The following is an 18470-nucleotide window of genomic DNA, read 5'->3' on the forward strand; positions in this document are numbered from 1 at the left end:
TGGAGACTCGGGTAGCCACAAAGTTATCCCTTGGTTTTAATTAGTTGGCAGAATATACATTTTTCTTCGCAACAAAACAAAATCCGTAATAATCAACGCAGCTCTATTTTCAATAAATATTGAACAATTTTGAATGATGTCAATATGAATATATTGAACAGTCTCACTATGAGGTCAGTTTATGACAAAATAGAATGCATCTTTGAAAGTAATCTTTATTGCATCACAAAACATAGATGGTACATCTTTGTTATTTAACAATAGAATTAATTTCCGTTTGGCTCAGACTTGTCGAGACTGTTCACTTTCACAACAGTGAACGTAGAGGTAGTATCTTTGTTACTGAACCTGGTAGCGCTACTTTCAAAATGCAACTAAAGCTTGGATTTATTTTTAATTTTTTGTACCTTGACAAAATTCATGTTTTGATGTCAGTTAGAAATACTGTACTCCTTTTAGAATATTTTAAACTTTTGGATGTTCATGACAACAGGACTTTAAATGGTAAGATTTAAGTTGTGGAAGAACATTAACTCTAACATTGAATATTTTCAGTAGTTTAAAAAAAAATCTGAGCTATTCTGATTGTTTTCTTTAGCTGTCATCATGGCTTAGTTGTCAACACACCTAGGTTTGTGTTAGGAATGTGTGTGTTTAAGTTCCACTGTGGATTGAAGCCATAAAGTTCGGATAAATGTAAAGTTAAGTTGAGTTTATTGTCATGTGTACCGAGATACAGTGAAAAGCTTTGGTTGTGTGTTAACTAGTCAACAGAAAGACAATCCGTGATTACAATTGAGTCATCCAGATACATGAAGGGGAAATTCAACTGAATATTATCTGGGTTGCAGTATTTCAGTCAAGGCGGGAGCCCAGATAGATTGGTTTTGCGAACTTTGGAGTGAAGGAGGCTGAGTGGAATTGAGATTGAGAAAATGAGATACTCAAAATTATGAGGAGGATACATATGGTGGACATTGGAAAAACGTTTACCCTTGATCAGAGTTGCTTATAACCAGAGCAAATAAGGGTTAAAGTGAGAGGTAGGAGATTTCGAGGCCTTTTGAGGAAGAATTATTTTCACCTAGAATCTGGAATGCACTGCCTGAGAGTGTGATCGGGGCAGATATTCTCACAATATTTAAGTAGTATTTTGCCGAGCTCTTAATGCTGTAGGTTAGATGGTTTCAGGCCAAGTTCTGGGGTATGAAATGTGTTTAACTGGGTACATGGTGGTAAAGGGATGTGCTTCAGTAATCTATGACTTCAGAATGGTTTCATTATTCCCCGTGTTTGCGTTCTATGTTCTAAGTTCTATGTTCTGTAGACAGTCAGAACCTTTTTCCTAGGGTGAAAATGTCCAGGACTAGAGCTCGTAGCTTTAAGGTGAGAGGGGCAAAGTTGAAAAAAGTTTGTTGCACCGAGAGTGATGGGTGCTTGGAATGCAAAATGTACACAGATCATGTTGGGTGCCTCGATCCCTGTAATGGGGTGGGGTAGATGTGACCTTCAGCTACACGGAGCTGTGGAACAACAGTGCAGGACACCAACAGCTGCACTTGGCCAGGCTGACCCAACAACACAGCCAGGACATTGGGTCTTCATGGCCAGGTTAAGACCTCAGCACTTGCAACAACTGGGACATGAAAATGGTGCCAAAACTGGTGACTCTTGTATACTGTTTTAGTCTATTATTTCTAGAAACTTCATCTAAGATGTGCTTATGCATAGTAATACTTGTACTGAACTGTATGCAAAAAAAGAACTTCACTGTACCTCGGTACATGTGACAATAAATTTCTATTGAAAGTACCATTTGGTTGAACCAGATACAATAGAGGCATGTAAGAGAATTTTAGATAGGCACATGGATATGCAGGGAACGGAGGGATATCAATCATGTGTAGGCAGAGGAGGTTCATTTAATCTGGCTTCATGTTCGGCACTGACATAGTGGTCCAAAAGGCTTGGTCCTGGCTATACAGTTTGATGTTCTGTGTTCGGTAGTAGGAAAGTTTTGCACATCCAGTAGTTGATGTCAGATAAACAGTGCTTTATATCTGACTCTGTGATGGTTGAGAGAGTGTGCTGAGTGCCATTAGTGCAAATGGATCTGATGTTGTGACTCCCAGTCATCCCACCAAGGAGTAGCATGGAGATGGAAACAGAGTTGATCCTTGAGAAGAACCTATGACCAGTGGTGTGCCTCAGGGTTCAGTGCTGGGTTCTTGCTGTTTGTCATTTATATCAATGATTTGGATGAGAACGAAAAAGGCATGATTAGCAAGTTTGCTGATGACACTAAAATGGGTGATATCGAAGAAGGTGAAGATGGTTGTCAAAAATTGCAGAAGGATCTTGATCCTGGGCAGGTGGGCTGAGGAATGGTTGATGGAAGAAATGTAAGGAGTTGCATTTTAAGAAGTCTAGCATAGGCAGAACCTACACAGTGAAAGGTAGGGCTCTGGGTAGTGTTGTAGAGCAGAGGGATCTAGGAGTGCAGGTACATAGTTCCTTGAACGTGGCATCACAGATATATGGGGTGATCAAAAAGCTTTTAGGCACATAGGCCTTCATCAGTCAGGGGTATAGAAGTTGGGTCATATTACAGATATATAAGACATTGGTGAGGTCACATTTGCAGTATTGGGTTCAGTTTTCATCACCATGTTATTGGAAAGATGATGTCAAGCTGGAACGGATGCAGAAACGATTTACAAGGATGTTGTCATGACTCAAGGGCCAGAGCTATAGGGAGCAGTTGAGCAGGCTGGGACTTTACTCTTTGGAGCGCAGGAGAATGAGGAATGATCTCATATAAAACAGACACAAAAAGCTGGAGCAACTCAGCAGGTCAGACAGCACCTCTGGAGAAAAGGAATAATTGACATTTCGGGTCAAGACTCTTCTTCAGACTGAGAGTCAGGGGAAAGGAAAACGAGAGATATGAGTTCTGCATGGGTGCAAGATGTAGCACTGATGCAGTCGTCAATGTAACGGAGATATAGTTTGGGGATAGTGCCAGTGTATGCTTCAAACAGGGATTGTTCAAAGTACCCTACAAAGAGGCAGGCATAGCTGGGACCCATGCGAATGCTCATAGCTATGCCTTTGATTTAGAGGAAGTGGGATGAGTTGAAGGAGGCATTGTTAAGAATGAGAGCCAGCGCCACTTGGCGGAGAAGAGGGTAGTAAAGGGAAGTTAGTTAGGAGAGTCTCTCCAGTCTATGTTCATAGTTGAAATGCTGCATCCCAGGCAACATCCTGGTGAATTTGCTCAGCATTCTCTCAAATGTTTTCAGAATTCCAGAATCAATCCACTATCAATCTTCCAGAGTTATGGACCTCTGAAAAATAAATCAACATAACACTACACTGATCTGCTGGAATTAATATGATTATTGACTAATGCTAATTTCAGATATAAATCAATGTCAAATATGAAAAAGGATTGCATTCAATATATTCAAAACTAATTTAGATTATTCACTTTTTTTGCGCCTTCATTTGCAGATGAAAGTAACGCAGGCAGGCATTTTGACAATTACAACTATCCATTATTTGTGGGAATGGGAAATGGATATCCTTGAGTGGTGCTATATAAAGGGGATTTAATAGGACAAAATGAGAGATTTGTAATCCTGAAACATGTCATAACACATTCCTTTTTATGATTATATTACAGATGTTCAATTTTTTCACTTCCTTCAATGTATCACAGACATGACAACACAACATATCAAAAAGACTTTCAATATGTTTGATTGGAGAGCCTCAGGGGAGATTGGATTTGATGAGTTTTACATGTTAATTTGCATCATAATTGCCAACAAGGTACGGATTTATTTTAGTACCTACGTTTTTTTCAAAATACCAGTGATTTCTTTACTGACACCAGGCAGAAGGAAGGAGCCTAAATACTGAAATACATTGATCCTGTAAACAGATTCATATGCAAAAATTAAATAGAAAATGCTGAAAATACTCAGCAGGTCATGCTGCATTCATAGAAATTTGTAGGAGGGTACTGGAGATGTTGGTTTAAACCAAAGATAGACACAAAATTGCTGGAGTACTCTGAGCTACTGAGTAACTGAGCATTTTATATCTACCATGGAACAGGACAACACATCCTTGCTGAACATTATGCTAAATGGAACTAATCTCTGCCTGCACGTGGTCAATTTTACTTCGGAGTCACGTGAGTGACTACGTGAAGAGCCCGCTCAGCACGCATGCGCGGCATGGCGTTCAGCAGTGCAACAGCGGCCGCATCGGGAGCCAGGCGCTCCCGCTACAGGTGAAAGAACGGACCGTCAGGTAAGTACCCTGAGGTCGGGTTTTCTTTCACTGGGAGCCTTCTGCTTTATTTCAGGCAGGGAAGAAAGGCTCTTGGACAAACCTGTCCCCCGCTCGACTCCATGGAGGAGTGTTCCATCTGGGGGGAGGGGCAGCAACAAGGCGGTAGGACCGCTTGCCGGGCGCTCCGCTATCCCTGACACCGTGCCGAGCCCAGCCCGCTAACGCCTGAGCAGCTACCGAAGAAACGTCCGGCCGGTGGCTTCCGACTTGTCGGACGGGGACGTCTCTCCACCCGCACGGGGAGGGGAGACAGCCGCCTGAGCCGCATGGAGTGGCTCCTGGAGCAGGAGCTCCAGCGAGACGCGCTTCGTGAGGGGCGCTCTCGCAGGGGGAGTTCAGGCACTGCTTGGATACAGGGACCACCTACTCAACCGCTACAGTTACCAACGTACTGGAATTCCTGGCGAACCTTCACCACGATGAAGGACTCAGCTACAGAGCCATCAACACAGCTAGAAGTGCCCTGTCTGTCTATTTAAAACAAGCTCCAGGACAACAGGCCATGGGGTCCCACCCGCTGGTGGTCAAACTAATGAAGGGTATTTACAACTCTAACCCCCAAGACCAAGGTACACCCATATATGGGATGTCAGTGTGGTCCTGACATACCTCAGGGGATGGCCACCAGCCAGATCCCTCAACCTGGAACAATCTATGCTCAAAACACTCATGTTGATGGCACTTGTATCTGCACAGAGGGTCCAGTCACTACACCTATTGCGACTGGACAGCATGCTCACAGCTCCAGACCAGATATCCAGGGACTGATCAAACAGAGCAGACCAGAACACCTAATCCAATCGTGGAATTCCGGGCGTATCCGCCAGAACCACGGTTATGTGCCATGACCGACCTATTGTCCTACATAGACACAACCAAAAATATTCAAGGGAGATGAAAAGCCTTGTGGGTCAGTCATAAAAAACCTTATGGTCGGGTGACGAGCCACACCATTTCGAGATGGCTCAAGCAGGTGCTAAAAGCTGCTGGGATAAAAACTAACATGTACAAATCTCACTCCACCAGGGCAGCATCCACGTCGACAGCCAAAAGAATGGACGTGGCTATAGACCACATCCTGGCTACAGCAGGCTGGTCGGGGGAAAGACCGTTCAGAAATTTTATAATAAGCCGTTGGCAAAACCTGCTTTATTTGCAGAAATTTTTTTATAGACTGCAAATATTTAATTTAAGCCCAAGGGAGCAATTTAATTTGTTTGTTGTTATTGTTAAAAAATACCATTGTGTTTTTCTACAAACAGATTTATTGGTTGATTACGATAACACACTTCCTCCCTCAAGGACTTCAGCAGTGAGTGAAGTAATAACTGTTACACGGTTTGAAATCACAGAGCTTTAAAATCTTCACATAGTCACTCACGTGACTCCGAAGTAAAATAGTAAGATTAAATGAGAACTTACCAGTTTGAAGTTTGATCTGTATTTTATGAGGAGTTACGATGAGGGATTACGTGCCCTCCGCTCCCACCCTCAATAATATGGGTCAAACTGATAACTGATGTCTCCTTTTCTTTACTATGTTTATTTCAATAACTGTGTCTATCTGTGATTCCACACCGCTGCTTTGAAGTATGCCGCGCCTGCGTGCTGGGCGGGCTCTTCACGTAATCCCTCATCGTAACACCTCATAAAATACAGATCAAACTTCAAACTGGTAAGTTCTCGTTTAATCTTACTATTTCCCTCCATATCCTGTGCCAATCCTAAAGCCTCTGAAATGCCACTATCGTGTCAGTCTTCACCCTTGGTGAACTGGCGTGTTCCACACTTTCTGTGTCAACAACTTACCCTGCACATCTCCTTTAAATGTTGCCTCTTTCACCTTCAGGCTATGCCATCAAGTCTTTGACATTTACACCTTGGGAAAAGGGTTCTGTGGCAGATGGGTAGGGGGCTGACCCTTCAGTGCAATCCACTTTCACGGCTAGTTGATTTCTGGGAAATGAAACAGAGTTAAAGTTTCAGCGCACAGCCTCTTCCCCTGAACAGGGAAGGAGACAAATGGAAGACAGAAGGAACTGCATCCCTCTTGCCGAAGAAGCTGAGACAACAGAAGCAGAAGGACAAAGCACAACCAGTTTGGAGAAAACTCATAAAGAGCTTCCATCAAACTTCCTTTGTGTTCAGCACCCAACGTTAAAGGAAATATTGAATTGTCCAGAAGTAACTTTATGGTCAGGGGACAAAGGAAATTTATACAAAGCCACCACTATCGGTAGGTTTAAAAAACAGTTAGACAGGTACATGGGATAGGACAGGTTTGGAGTGATATTGGCCAAATGCAGGCAGGTGGCACTGGTGTAGATGGGACATGTTGGTCGGTGTGGGCAAGTTGGGCAAAAGGGCCTGTTTGCACGTTGTATGACTCTATGGCCTCTTAATTTAGCTTAGTATTTTTAGTTTAATTTAGAGACAGCGCGGAAACAGGCCCTCCCATGCCAAATAGTGATCCGTGCACACTAACGCTATCCTACACATACTAGGGACAATGTACGATTATACCAAGCCAATTAACCTAAAAACGTATGTCTTTAGAGTGTGGGAGAAAACCGGAGATCCCGGAGAAAACCCTTGGGGAGAAGGTACAATCTCCGTACAGGCAGCACCCGCAGTCAGGACCAAACAGGGTCTCTGGCTCTGTAAGGCAGCTACTCTACCGCTGCGCCACTGTGGGCCTCTTGTGTCAGCCACATATTATCCAGCCACATCTTAATTACCCAAGCAACTACTGAGATATTCTAAACAAAACTGAAGAATCCTGCTGCCACTAACCAATTAAGTACATTAATATCATCACTCATTAGTTCTTCTGTATGGGGTGAAACAGGCAAATTCCTGGCAGCAAGGAGGAGTTTCTGATGGGGGATGTGAACCTGCATTATGAAGGATACAGGGTGGGTTGTGGTCAAGTTGAGGGGCTGCAGGACAGTTGGAGTGTAAACTCCTTAACCCACTATCATCAACATTTTATATTCATTGCAAAAGGAGTAAACACCGACATTTGTCTCTCGCTTCCGATTTGTACCCTGAGCAGATTTTGACTGTAAATCCTTCAGACTTCACTGACTATAATTGGCAAAAAGAAGCCAATTACCACTCAAAATATTTGTGTGCAAATCCAATAGTGACAAGAATGCCTTTCATGTTGTTATAGCCTCTGACATGTTCCGCAGTGAACTGTACCTTAGGTGACTTCCATCAAAGTGAAATTAGATAATGCAGATTTTTTCTTGTGTCAAGGTCTCTTAAAAATTGTTCATCAAGACTAAATAAAGCTTATAGTCAAACCACGGCATGTTCTGGATAAATCGCATCTATATATATACTCACTATCTGGGACATATGACAAGAAACACTCGTGACTATTAACTGATGTGTAGGAAAGAATTGCAGATGCTGGTTTGAACCAAAGATAGACACAAAAAGCTGGAGTAACCCAGTGGGTCAGGCTGCATCTCTGGAGAAAAGGAATAAGTGACGTTTCAGGTCAAGACCCTTCCTGGGTCTGAAGAAGTGTCTCTACTGGAAATGTCAGTATTCCTTTTCTCCAGAGATGCTGTATGATCCGTTGAGTTAGTCCAGCTTTCTGCGTCTATCTTGACTCTTAACTATTTGTTTTAAATGTTACAGGATAAAATGGAACAGCAGTTTCTTTATCGTCACTCTCGCCCCATCTTTGACCTATTTGATATGGATGGGGGACACACCATTTCCCCAGCTGAATTTTACAGTGCAGGATTTCTCTTCAATATCAAAGGACGTGCTTTTTTGCAGATGTTTCAAGATTATAGTGGAACTAGCGGTGAGGTAAGATAGTAACATTGTGATACTCAAATATTCCCCCCCACCCCACCCCAATTGTCTTCTTATCTGTTGTGGAAGCAATGACTCTCACTGGTTCCATTGGGTTGAGAAGCACTTCCAATATTTTAACTGGGTCGGCGTACTTAAGTGTCAGCCAGGCATTGACGAGAAGGAATTTGTAGCAGAGCCTAAATTGGCAGTACCAGCACAATGTTGTCAATGAAAAAAAACACAATTTTGATATTCAAAAGTTAAATTGATCTAACATCTATAGGCCTGTGTGCGGGCCTGGCATCGAAGGAAGAAAAGCCGAAGCAAAGAAGTGGAAGCCAAATAACCAAATGGAAATGAAGCCGAAACAGCAAATAACCGAAAGCGTACGAAGCCGAAACGCCAACTAAATGAAAGGGTGGGACGCCTAAAAGCAAACTAACCAAAAGTGCGGGATGCCTAAAAGCAAATTCACCGAAAGGCCGCTCTGCCGAAACGCCAACTCACCGAAAGGTTGCGTCGCCCACAAGCCAACTCACCGAATAGCCGTGCTGCCGAAAAATCAAATAACGGACATGATGTCGCTGGAGGGGGGGGGGGGGGGGGGGGGGGGGGGGGGGGGGGCGGGACTGGTCAGCGATTGGTCCAGACCCCCACATCCATCACATCACTGGCCAGTGGAGACGGGAGTGTGGGGGTCATTTTCCCACACAAGCCATAGGTGACTGGGCACTCTGAACCCGAGCACCAAGTTGTAAACGGCCGAAGGAGCGCATCCCTCTTCACAGTTCACACTGCCACCCAGCTTTGTGTCATCCACAAACTTGCTAGTGTTGCTCCTAATTCCCTCTTCCAAATCATTAATATATATGGTAAACAGTTGCGGCCCCAACACCGAGCCGTGCGGCACTCCACTCGCCACTGCCTGCCATTCTGAAAAGGACCTGTTCACTCCTAATCTTTGTTTCCGGCCTGCCAACTGCATTACTGACACTTCCGATTTAACCTTCTCCTTCTCAAATTGCAGATTAAAACTAATCATATTATGATCACTACCTCCAAGCGGTTCCTTTACCTCGAGTTCTCTTATCATATCTGGTTCATTGGACAACACTAAATCCAGAATTGCCTTTTCTCTGGTCGGCTCTATTACAAGCTGCTCTAAGAATCAATCTCAAAGACATTCTACAAACTCTTTCTTGGGGACCTGAACCAACCTGATTTTCCCAGTCTACCTGAATATTGAAATCCCCCATCACCATAGTGGCATTACCTTTGTTACTTGCCAGTTTTAATCTGCTGCACCTTATACCCTACATCAGGGCTACTATTTGGGGGTCTGTAGATAACACCAATTAGTGTCTTCCTGCCTTTACAATTCCTCAACTCAATCCACAGTGATTCTACCTCGTCAGTCCCTATGTCTTCCCTCGCAAGGGACTGATTTCCATCCCTCACCAGCAGAGCTACCCCCCTCCTCTTCCCACTTGCCTATCCTTTCTATAGGATGTATAACCCTGAATATTAGTTCCCAGGCCCGACCCACCTGCAGCCACGTCTCAGTAATCCCCACAATGTCATATCTACCAACCTCTAACTGAGCTTCAAGCTCATCTACTTTACTTCTTATACTTTGCGCATTCATATACAATACTTTTAATTCCATACGCATCTCACCTTTCACATCGATCCCTATTACACTTGGCCATACTCTCCTATCTCTTTGTGAGATTTCTTTCCCGTTAATTCTGGAGTCATTAACCATCCCTTTACTCTATTTCCCTTTAACTCCGTCCTCGACTATCCCATTTGACACCCCACCCCCCTTATTCAGTTTAAAACCACCCGTGTAGCAGTGGCCCCCACCTGTTAAGATGCAATCCGTCCCTTTTGTACAGTTCCCCCTTACTCCAAAACAGATCCCAGTGATCTAAGAATCTAAATCCTTGTCCCCTGCACCAGTTCCTCAGCCACACATTCAGGTCCCGTATCTCCCTGTTCCTGCTCTCGCCAGCATGAGGAACTGGAAGCAAACCGGAGATAACAACCCTGGAGGTCCTGCTTTTCAGCATTTTTACGAGCTCTCTAAAGTCACGCTGCAGAATATTCATCCCCTTCTTTCCGACATCGTTTGTGCCGACATGCACTACCAGTTATTCCATAATCTCCCAGCTCTTATACTCTAAGGCCAAGCTAATAAATCATGAGTTTTATCTGTTTTCATAATTACTTTATCTATGGTTTACATGTACACTGAGGCACCCCTGTTCCTCAACATTTCTTAGGATCCCAACATTTCTTAGGATCCCACCATTCTAGCCTTATCGGTCCTCAAGAAATTTAACCGACATCTTACAGGATTAAATTCCATCCTTTATTTCTTAGCCACCTTATCGACTGATCAACATTTGACATAGAAACATAGAAAATAGGTGCAGGAGGAGGCCAGTCGGCCCTTCGAGCCAGCACCTCCATTCATTGTGATCATGGCTGATTGTCCCCTATCAATAACCCGTGCCTGCCTTTTCCCCATATCCCTTGACTCCATTAGCTCCTAGAGCTCTAACTCTCTTAAATCCATCCAGCGACTTGGCCTCCACTGCCCTCTGTGGCAGGGAATTCCATAAATTCACAACTCTCTGGGTGAAAACGTTTTTTCTCACCTCAATCTTAAATGACCTCCCCTTTATTCTAAGACTGTGGCCCCTGGTTCTGGACTCGCCCAACATTGGGAACATTTTTCCTGCATCTTGCTTGTCCAGTCCTTTTATAATTTTATATGTTTCTATAAGATCTCCCCTCATCCTTCTAAACTCCAGTGAATACAAGCCTAGTCTTTTCAATCTTTCCTCATATGACCGTCCCGCCATCCCAGGGATCAATCTCGTGAACCTACGCTGCACTGCCACAATCACAAGGGTGTCCTTCCTCAAATTAGGAGAACAAAACTGTACACAATACTCCATATGTGGTCTCACCAGAGCCCTATACAACTGCAGAAGAAGCTCTTTACTCCTATACTGAAATCCACTTGTTATGAAGGCCAACATTCCATTAGCTTTCTTCACTGCCTGCTGTACCTGTAAGCCAACTTTCAGTGACCAGTGTACAAGGGCGCCCAGGACTCGCTGCACCTCCCCCTTACCTAACCTAACCCCATTGGGATAATAATCTGCCCCCTTGTTTTTTCCACCAAAGTGGATAACCTCACATTTATCTATATTATACTGCATCTGCCCACTCACTCAACCTGTCCAGGTCACCCTGCAACCTTCTAACATCCTCTTCACAGTTCACACTGCCACCCAGCTTTGTGTCATCGGCAAACTTGCGAGTGTTGCTCCTAATTCCCTCTTCCAAATCATTAATATATATGGTAAACAGTTATGGCCCCAACACCGAACCTTGCGGCACTCCACTCGCCACAGTCTGCCATTCTGAAAAGGACCCGTTCACTCCTACTCTTTTCTTCCGGTCTGCCAACCAATTTTCTATCCATGTCAGCACCCTACCCCCAATACCATGTGCTCTAATTTTAGTCACCAGTCTCCCGTGCGGGACCTTATCAAAGGCTTTCTGAAAGTGTAGATACACTACATCCACTGGCACCCCTTCATCCATTTTACTTGTCACATCCTCAAAAAATTCTAGAAGATTAGTCAAGCATGATTTCCCTTTCATAAATCCATGTTGACTTGGACTAATCCTTTTACTACTATCCAAATGCCCCATTATTACCTCTTTAATAATTGACTCCAGCTTCTTTCCCACCACCGAAGTCAGGCTAACTGGTCTGTAATTCCCCGTTTTCTCTCTCGCTTCTTTCTTGAAAAGTGGGATAACATTAGCTACACTCCAATCCACAGGAACTGATCCTGAATCTATTGAACATTGGAAAATTATCACCAATGCGTCCACTATTTCTAGAGCCACCTCTCTGAGGACCCTGGGTTGCAGACCATCAGGCCCAAGGGATTTATCATCCTTCAGTCCCATTAGCCTACTCAATACTATTTCTCGCCTAATGAAAATTTCTTTCAGTTCCTCTACCCCCTTAGATCCTCTGTCCTCCAGTACATCTGGGAGATTGTTGGTGTCTTCCTTTGTGAAGACAGATCCGAAGTACCTATTCAACTCTTCTGCCATTTCCTTGTTGCCCGTAATAATTTCACCCGTGTCTGCCTTCAAGGGACCCACATTTGACTTTGCTACTCTTTTTCCCTTAACATATCTAAAGGAGCTTTTACTGTCCTTCTTTATATTCCTGGCCAGCTTCCCTTCGTACTTCATCTTTTCAGCCTGTGTTTCCTTCTGTTGTCCTATGAAAGTTTCCCAATCCTCTGGCTTCTGGCTACTCTTTGCTGTGTTATACATCTTTTCTTTTAGTTTTATTCTATCCCTAACTTCTCTTGTCAGTCACGGTTGCCTCCTACTCCTCATAGAGTCTGCCCAGAAATTCCTGCCATTATGCCTAACATTGCTCTGCAGGTAATGACTAAGCTGCTCAGTATTAATTTAGATGTCATACCTTTTATATTCAAACCAGATTGGCAATATATATATACAATAAACACCAAGAGTCTCAGCACTGATCTTGTGATAGAGCCCAGGTCACATTCTTCCAAATATGAAAATCACCCTTGACTATCGCTATTTGCTCCCATTAACAAATCACTTCCAAATTCAGACACAAGAGGTTAGATTCTGGATCAAAAAAAGTCGGAGAAACTTAACCATTCAAGCAGCATTAATGGAGGGGAAATAATTGGGAAAAAGGTCCTGATGCAGGGTCTTTACCCAAACTGCTGACAATTCCTTTCCACTTACAGATGTCTCTGAATCTGCTGAATTCCTCCAGTAGTTTGTTTGTTTTTTGCTCCATTTTTTAATTTAATTTGTCAAATGGTTCTGAATCCAAAGGACTCCAGTTGAACCCTGTCTTCCTTATGTGATCTTGTCAAAGGCCTTAATGAACTCCATGTCTTATGGGGTTGGACAGGCTAGATGCAGGAATATTTAAGAGGGAGTTAGATGTGGCCCTTGTGGCTAAAGGGATCAGGGGGTATGGAGAGAAGGCAGGTACAGGATATTGAGTTAGATGATCAGCCATGATCATATTGAATGGCGGTGCAGGCTCGAAGGGCCGAATGGCCTACTCCTGCACCTATTTTCTATGTTTCTATGTAGACTACATCAACCACTTTACCTTCATTAACATAGTTAATCATCTCTTCAAGAAAATTCAATTAAATTCAACAGACATGCCTTTTTAAGACCTGCCTCTCCAAGTGCTACCACAGAAATGTGTTTCGATCAATAGTCACTGGTGTGTGATTATCTGGATTATCCCTGGTGGGCTTCTTGAATAACAGTAACGCATTTGTTGTCTTCCAGTCATTTGACATCTCACCTGCAGCCTAACAATGTGACCCTAGAAATGTTCTGCCATGTATCTGATAGTAGCCTGAGGTACCCCTCATTGGACTCTGGGGATATTTCCACCTTGAAGACCAGTAGGACATCTATTACTTCCTTTTTAATCCAAAATGTGTTCTGGAATAACAGCATTCCCCTTCCTAAATTTTTCAATTGCAGTCGGATTGGATCATAGAATTGCTTGCTGCAAGTGCCTGGAAGGATCATATGGGAGTTTCTTTGGCCCAGACCTGGGTCATATTCCTCTAACTGAACCATAACAGAATTCTGCAGAAGAATGGGCCAAGCATGCCGCAGGCAAATTGTGTAAAAGGGCCTCATGACCACTCCTAGAAGAGATCATTGCAGTGTGTTGTGAAATGAGTCATTTTAAACATTGCTTACAGGTCAGTCAGAACACTAGTCATCCTCTTGGCCTTCACAAATTGTTTTATGCAATGCCTGACCCTCTAGAACATTCCTTCACTATTATCTCCACCCAAACCTTTCTTGAATTGGTTGGGTTCTGTAACAGGATATTCCAACCTCAACAGTCAATATGCAATGGATAAATAGTTTGCCTGTGTAATAGCAATTAAAATAGTCTGTGGACAAACTCTGAGGTCATGACCACATTTTGGAAGACAATTTAATCAATAACTGTGAAATGATCCTGTTTCTTCGGAAAAAAAAAAAGCCAAGTAGCAAAAAGATATAATGCCCCTGTCCCACTTAGGAAACCTGAACGGAAACCTCTTGAGACTTTGCGCCCCACCCAAGGTTTCCATGCGGTTCCCGGAGGTTGCAGGTGGTTGCCGGAGGTTGCAGGTAGTGGAAGCAGTTAGGGAGACTGACAAAAACCTCCAGGAACCGCACGGAAACCTTGGGTGGGGCGCAAAGTCTCCAGAGGTTTCCGTTCAGGTTTCTTAAGTGGGACAGGGGCTTTAGTTGTCACTTGTCTCACTTCCTGATTTTCAATTTTATCTGTTATTCTTGATTTGATTTGTAATTTGTATCTACAGTTATCAAGGGTTGGTGCATGGATCGTGCATCTTGCATTACCAGTGTTTCCTTGGAAGAAAAGCCATGTGTAAACTTGGCACTTGGTTGCAGTCAAACTGTGTAGTTTTGTATTCATGTGAAAGGCCGAGAAAATGCAGGCCGTTGTTGAGCTGCAATCTGAAATAATGCTCCAAATCCCTCCTTTTGTTCTTGCCTTTCTTCCTCCAAAGGGGAGATTACATTGAAGAGCTAAAATGTCAGCACCAATGGGAAATTATAAATGGTGAATACTTGGTGTTAAACAAGCCAGAATAATAATTCGCAACTAAATGTTTGAAGTAGGGGCTCTTTTCATTCAGTTAAAATTTAATTCCACTTCAAAATTATTCAGGATTAGAATATTAAGGATAACAAAGAAATAAATCGTGATCGGATAATTGCCCTGTCTACCTCTCACATTGTTTATTTCTGTACACTAGAACCTGACCTACAATGAATTCAAATTGTTCATCATGGCCTGTGTAGATAAGCAAGAGAAAATTAATGAAGATAGAAAGAAAAAGAAACAATCGCGCTCAGCATTATTTCCTGTTAAAGGTTCTGCATTTTCCATGTAATCTCATGCTATTGAAGCAATCTGTTTTCAAAGAAGAATTAGAAATAATTATAACATGTTTGCACAGACAAAAACATCTTACTTTTCCTGTGGATTTGTACAAGAGGTACTTACATTAAAGCCTAAAAACTACTTTTTAACAAATGTTCTTCTTGGAAAAGCTTTCTTTACTGATATACTCTGTTATAATTGTCAGGCTTCATTCTTAAAAATGGTTTAAGTGAATGTGTAAAGAAGCAATGATTCATTTTGTGGTGTGTTTAGAAGGAAGGTAGCTATCGGTCGAGAGGGAATGAATAACTCTCTAGAATTTTGTAATGTGATCCTTTACATCTATTTAAACAAACAGATGGGATCCATTTTAATGTCTCATCCACAAGATATAAGCTCTGACTCGGCAGCACTTATTCCGCAACCCCCCCCAAAGACCCGGCGTGGGGTGACCGCCGTGAGGGGGTTGTAGAACAATGGACAATGGGGACCCGATGTGGGGAGACCGCTGTGAAGAACAATGGACAATGGAGGACTCGGCGGAGGGGGAAACCGCCATCGGGGGGAGGGGGAAGAACAAAGGGGGATCCTGGGGGTGGGGTGGGAAATCTGTAACTTTGTAAGCGCCCTTTATGGGCGACTATTTGCATACCGTGGCAAGGTATGCAAGCAAAGAATTTCACTGTGCCTTGTCACATGTGACAATAAAGTATTCTATTCTATTCAGTATGGCATTAGAGACTAATCCTAGAATGTGCTCAAATCTTTGGAATGAGACTGGATCCCACAACACAACTAAACTACTTATTAATTCAGAGGTTCTGGCCCTGAGCCACAGGCCTCCATGAACATGCATTTTAACCTCTCCGAAAGTACGGAGATTATTAAGTCATATGCACCAGATGTACTTTGTGCTATTTCTATCCATGATTTTTGGTTGTGTCAATTTGCCATTCTGCGATCTGCACATTCCCAACATAAATGAACATGTACAGACATTTCTAGTGAAGAGAGTAAAAAGACAGTCTATTTGCCCCTCAAAATCATCTGAGTCAACCTCCATTCCCCATCACAACTTATACAAGGATAGATAGACACAAATTGCTGGAGTAACTCAGCGTGTCAGGCAGCATCTCTGGAGAAAAGGAATAGGTGACGTTTCAGGTCGAGACCATTCTTTAGACTAGAATTCGGGTCTCGACTTGAAATGTCACCTTTTGGCGGATGTAAGAACGGCAACCAAGTTTTTATGAACTTATTTATTTCAGAAATAACTCTTTGGTTTACAGGTCTTCACAAACATGTCTGACCACAACTGTGGCATAAAAGCAAAACCAGCAGCACCTCCCGAGTCACGTGACCGCGGCTTCCGAACGCCGGGTTCGATACCAGAATCCGCAGTACGGAAATGAATGGGTAACCGGACGGTTCGACCGGAACGCATAGTCCGAGGTCGCGGGGCGAGCGTAACAGTAGGGGCCGGTAAAACAGAACCGGAGGGACGCGACAAGCGCGAACGAGGGACGGGCATAACAGAGGGGACTGGTGAAACATAACCGGGGTAACAGGTGCAGAGGGCAGCAATACGGCCGGCGGACGCCCTCTACGCCGCGGAGTGGCCACCGCCACCAGGCTATCCTTGTCGACGTGGGCTGACTTAAGGCGGCTGACAGAGACAAACTCCTCCTTGCCACCCAACGTGAACGTCAGGGTACCAGTCCTCAGCACCCTGTATGGGCCATCGTACACCCGCTGTAACGGCGAGCGGTGAGCATCCCCACGAAGGAAAACATAAGCATAGTAGGCACATGCATCGCGGACGACCCGTGCCGGGAAGTGGGAACCGGGACCAACGCGCCCACTCGCGAAGGTCAGCTAGCACCGCCGAAGCCGTGACCTCCTGATGACGGGTGGCGGGCAGAAAATCCCCAGGTACCTGTAAAACCGAGCCATAAACCAGCTCGGCCGAGGAGGCGTCGAGGTCATCCTTAGGCGTAGTTCTGATGCCGAGGAGAACCCAGGGCAACTGGTCAACCCAATCGGGACCGGTGAGCTGGGCCTTCAATGCTGACTTAAGGTGTCTGTGGAACCGCTCGACTAAACCGTTCGACACCGGATGATACGCGGTGGTCTGATGTAGCTTCGCGCCGTACAGCTGCGCCATACCACACCACAGGGAGCATATGAACTGGGGCCCACGATCAGTAGTAATATCTGAAGGGACCCCGAATCGAGCGATCCAATTGGAGTTAATAGCACGTGCACAAGCCTCGGCGGAGGTATCCGTCAACGGTATTGCCTCTGCCCACCAAATTGAAAATAAGGAACCTTGGATTGAGAGGGAGACTTAAAAAAGAGCCTCAGAGAGAAAAGCCAGAAACAATTAACATTTATTTTGAGATTTGGTAGAGTTTATTTTAAGTTTAAGGTGAGAGGGGAAAGGTTTAAAAGGGATCTGAAGGAAAACTTTTTAACACAAAGAGTGGTGCCTATATGGAAGGAGCTGTCAGCGGAAGTGATAGGGGCGGATACAATTACGAAGTTTAGAGTACATTTGGATAGGTACATGAAGAGGTAATAGGTACATGAATTGAAGGTATATAGGCCAGGCTCAGGCAAGTGGGACCAGCTTGGCTAGACACCTTGCTTACTCTGACCAGTTGGGCAGAAGGGCCTGTCTCTACACTGTATAACACCATGACTCTAACTAAGACCATAATGTAGAGGAATATGGCTTCTACATAGTCATAGAGGCGTATAGCACAGAAACAGGCCCTTTTGCCCACCTGTCCACGCAAACCAAGTTGGCATATGTGGCGAGTCTCGTTTGCCCACATTTGTCCCTTAACCCTCTAAAGCATTCCTATCCTAAATCTGTCCGATGATCTTTTAAAATCATAATTGTGTCCACTACTATAGCTTCTTCTGACAGCTCATTTCTGATACGGACTACCCTCTGAGTGAAATAGTTGCCCCTGAGATCCCTCTTAAATATCTCTCATCTCACCTTAGCTCTGTGCTCTCCAGTTTTACCTTGGGGAAAAGGCTTTGAGCATTCACTTTATCCATGCCCTCATGGTCTTGTACTACTCAATAAGGTCATCCCTCAGCCATCAAATATTTTTAGCATCACTTATTTACACTACCCATTATAAAATGTAATTTTCTGCGCCAAGTTTGATGGGGAATTGATGCCTAATGCCCCTGTCCCACTTAGGAAACCTGAACGGAAACCTCTGGTGACCTTGCGCCCTCACACAAGGTTTCC

The 18470-nt window shown here is 43.9% G+C and overlaps 1 protein-coding gene across 1 annotated transcript; it reads left to right on the top strand.

The window, feature by feature from the left end:
- Positions 1 to 368: 368 nt before the first annotated feature.
- On the top strand, positions 369 to 15212 carry efcab9 (EF-hand calcium binding domain 9). The gene is made up of 4 exons (XM_033030089.1): positions 369 to 504; positions 3686 to 3834; positions 8014 to 8190; positions 15075 to 15212. Exons 1-4 carry the CDS (start codon positions 369 to 371, stop codon positions 15210 to 15212), a joined length of 600 nt encoding a protein of 199 aa, XP_032885980.1.
- Positions 15213 to 18470: the final 3258 nt, after the last annotated feature.

Source organism: Amblyraja radiata, chromosome 11, assembly GCF_010909765.2.
Source record: "Amblyraja radiata isolate CabotCenter1 chromosome 11, sAmbRad1.1.pri, whole genome shotgun sequence".
Classification (NCBI taxonomy): domain Eukaryota; kingdom Metazoa; phylum Chordata; class Chondrichthyes; order Rajiformes; family Rajidae; genus Amblyraja; species Amblyraja radiata.

Bases quoted from the DNA above. Each gene is read 5' to 3' on its own strand.
- efcab9 (XM_033030089.1), top strand. From the start codon at position 369: ATGCAACTAAAGCTTGGATTTATTTTTAATTTTTTGTACCTTGACAAA. The intron at 505-3,685 runs GTAAGATTTAAG...ATTATATTACAG, and splicing joins TGACAACAGGACTTTAAATG to ATGTTCAATTTTTTCACTTC. The intron at 8,191-15,074 runs GTAAGATAGTAA...TCTGTACACTAG, and splicing joins ATAGTGGAACTAGCGGTGAG to AACCTGACCTACAATGAATT.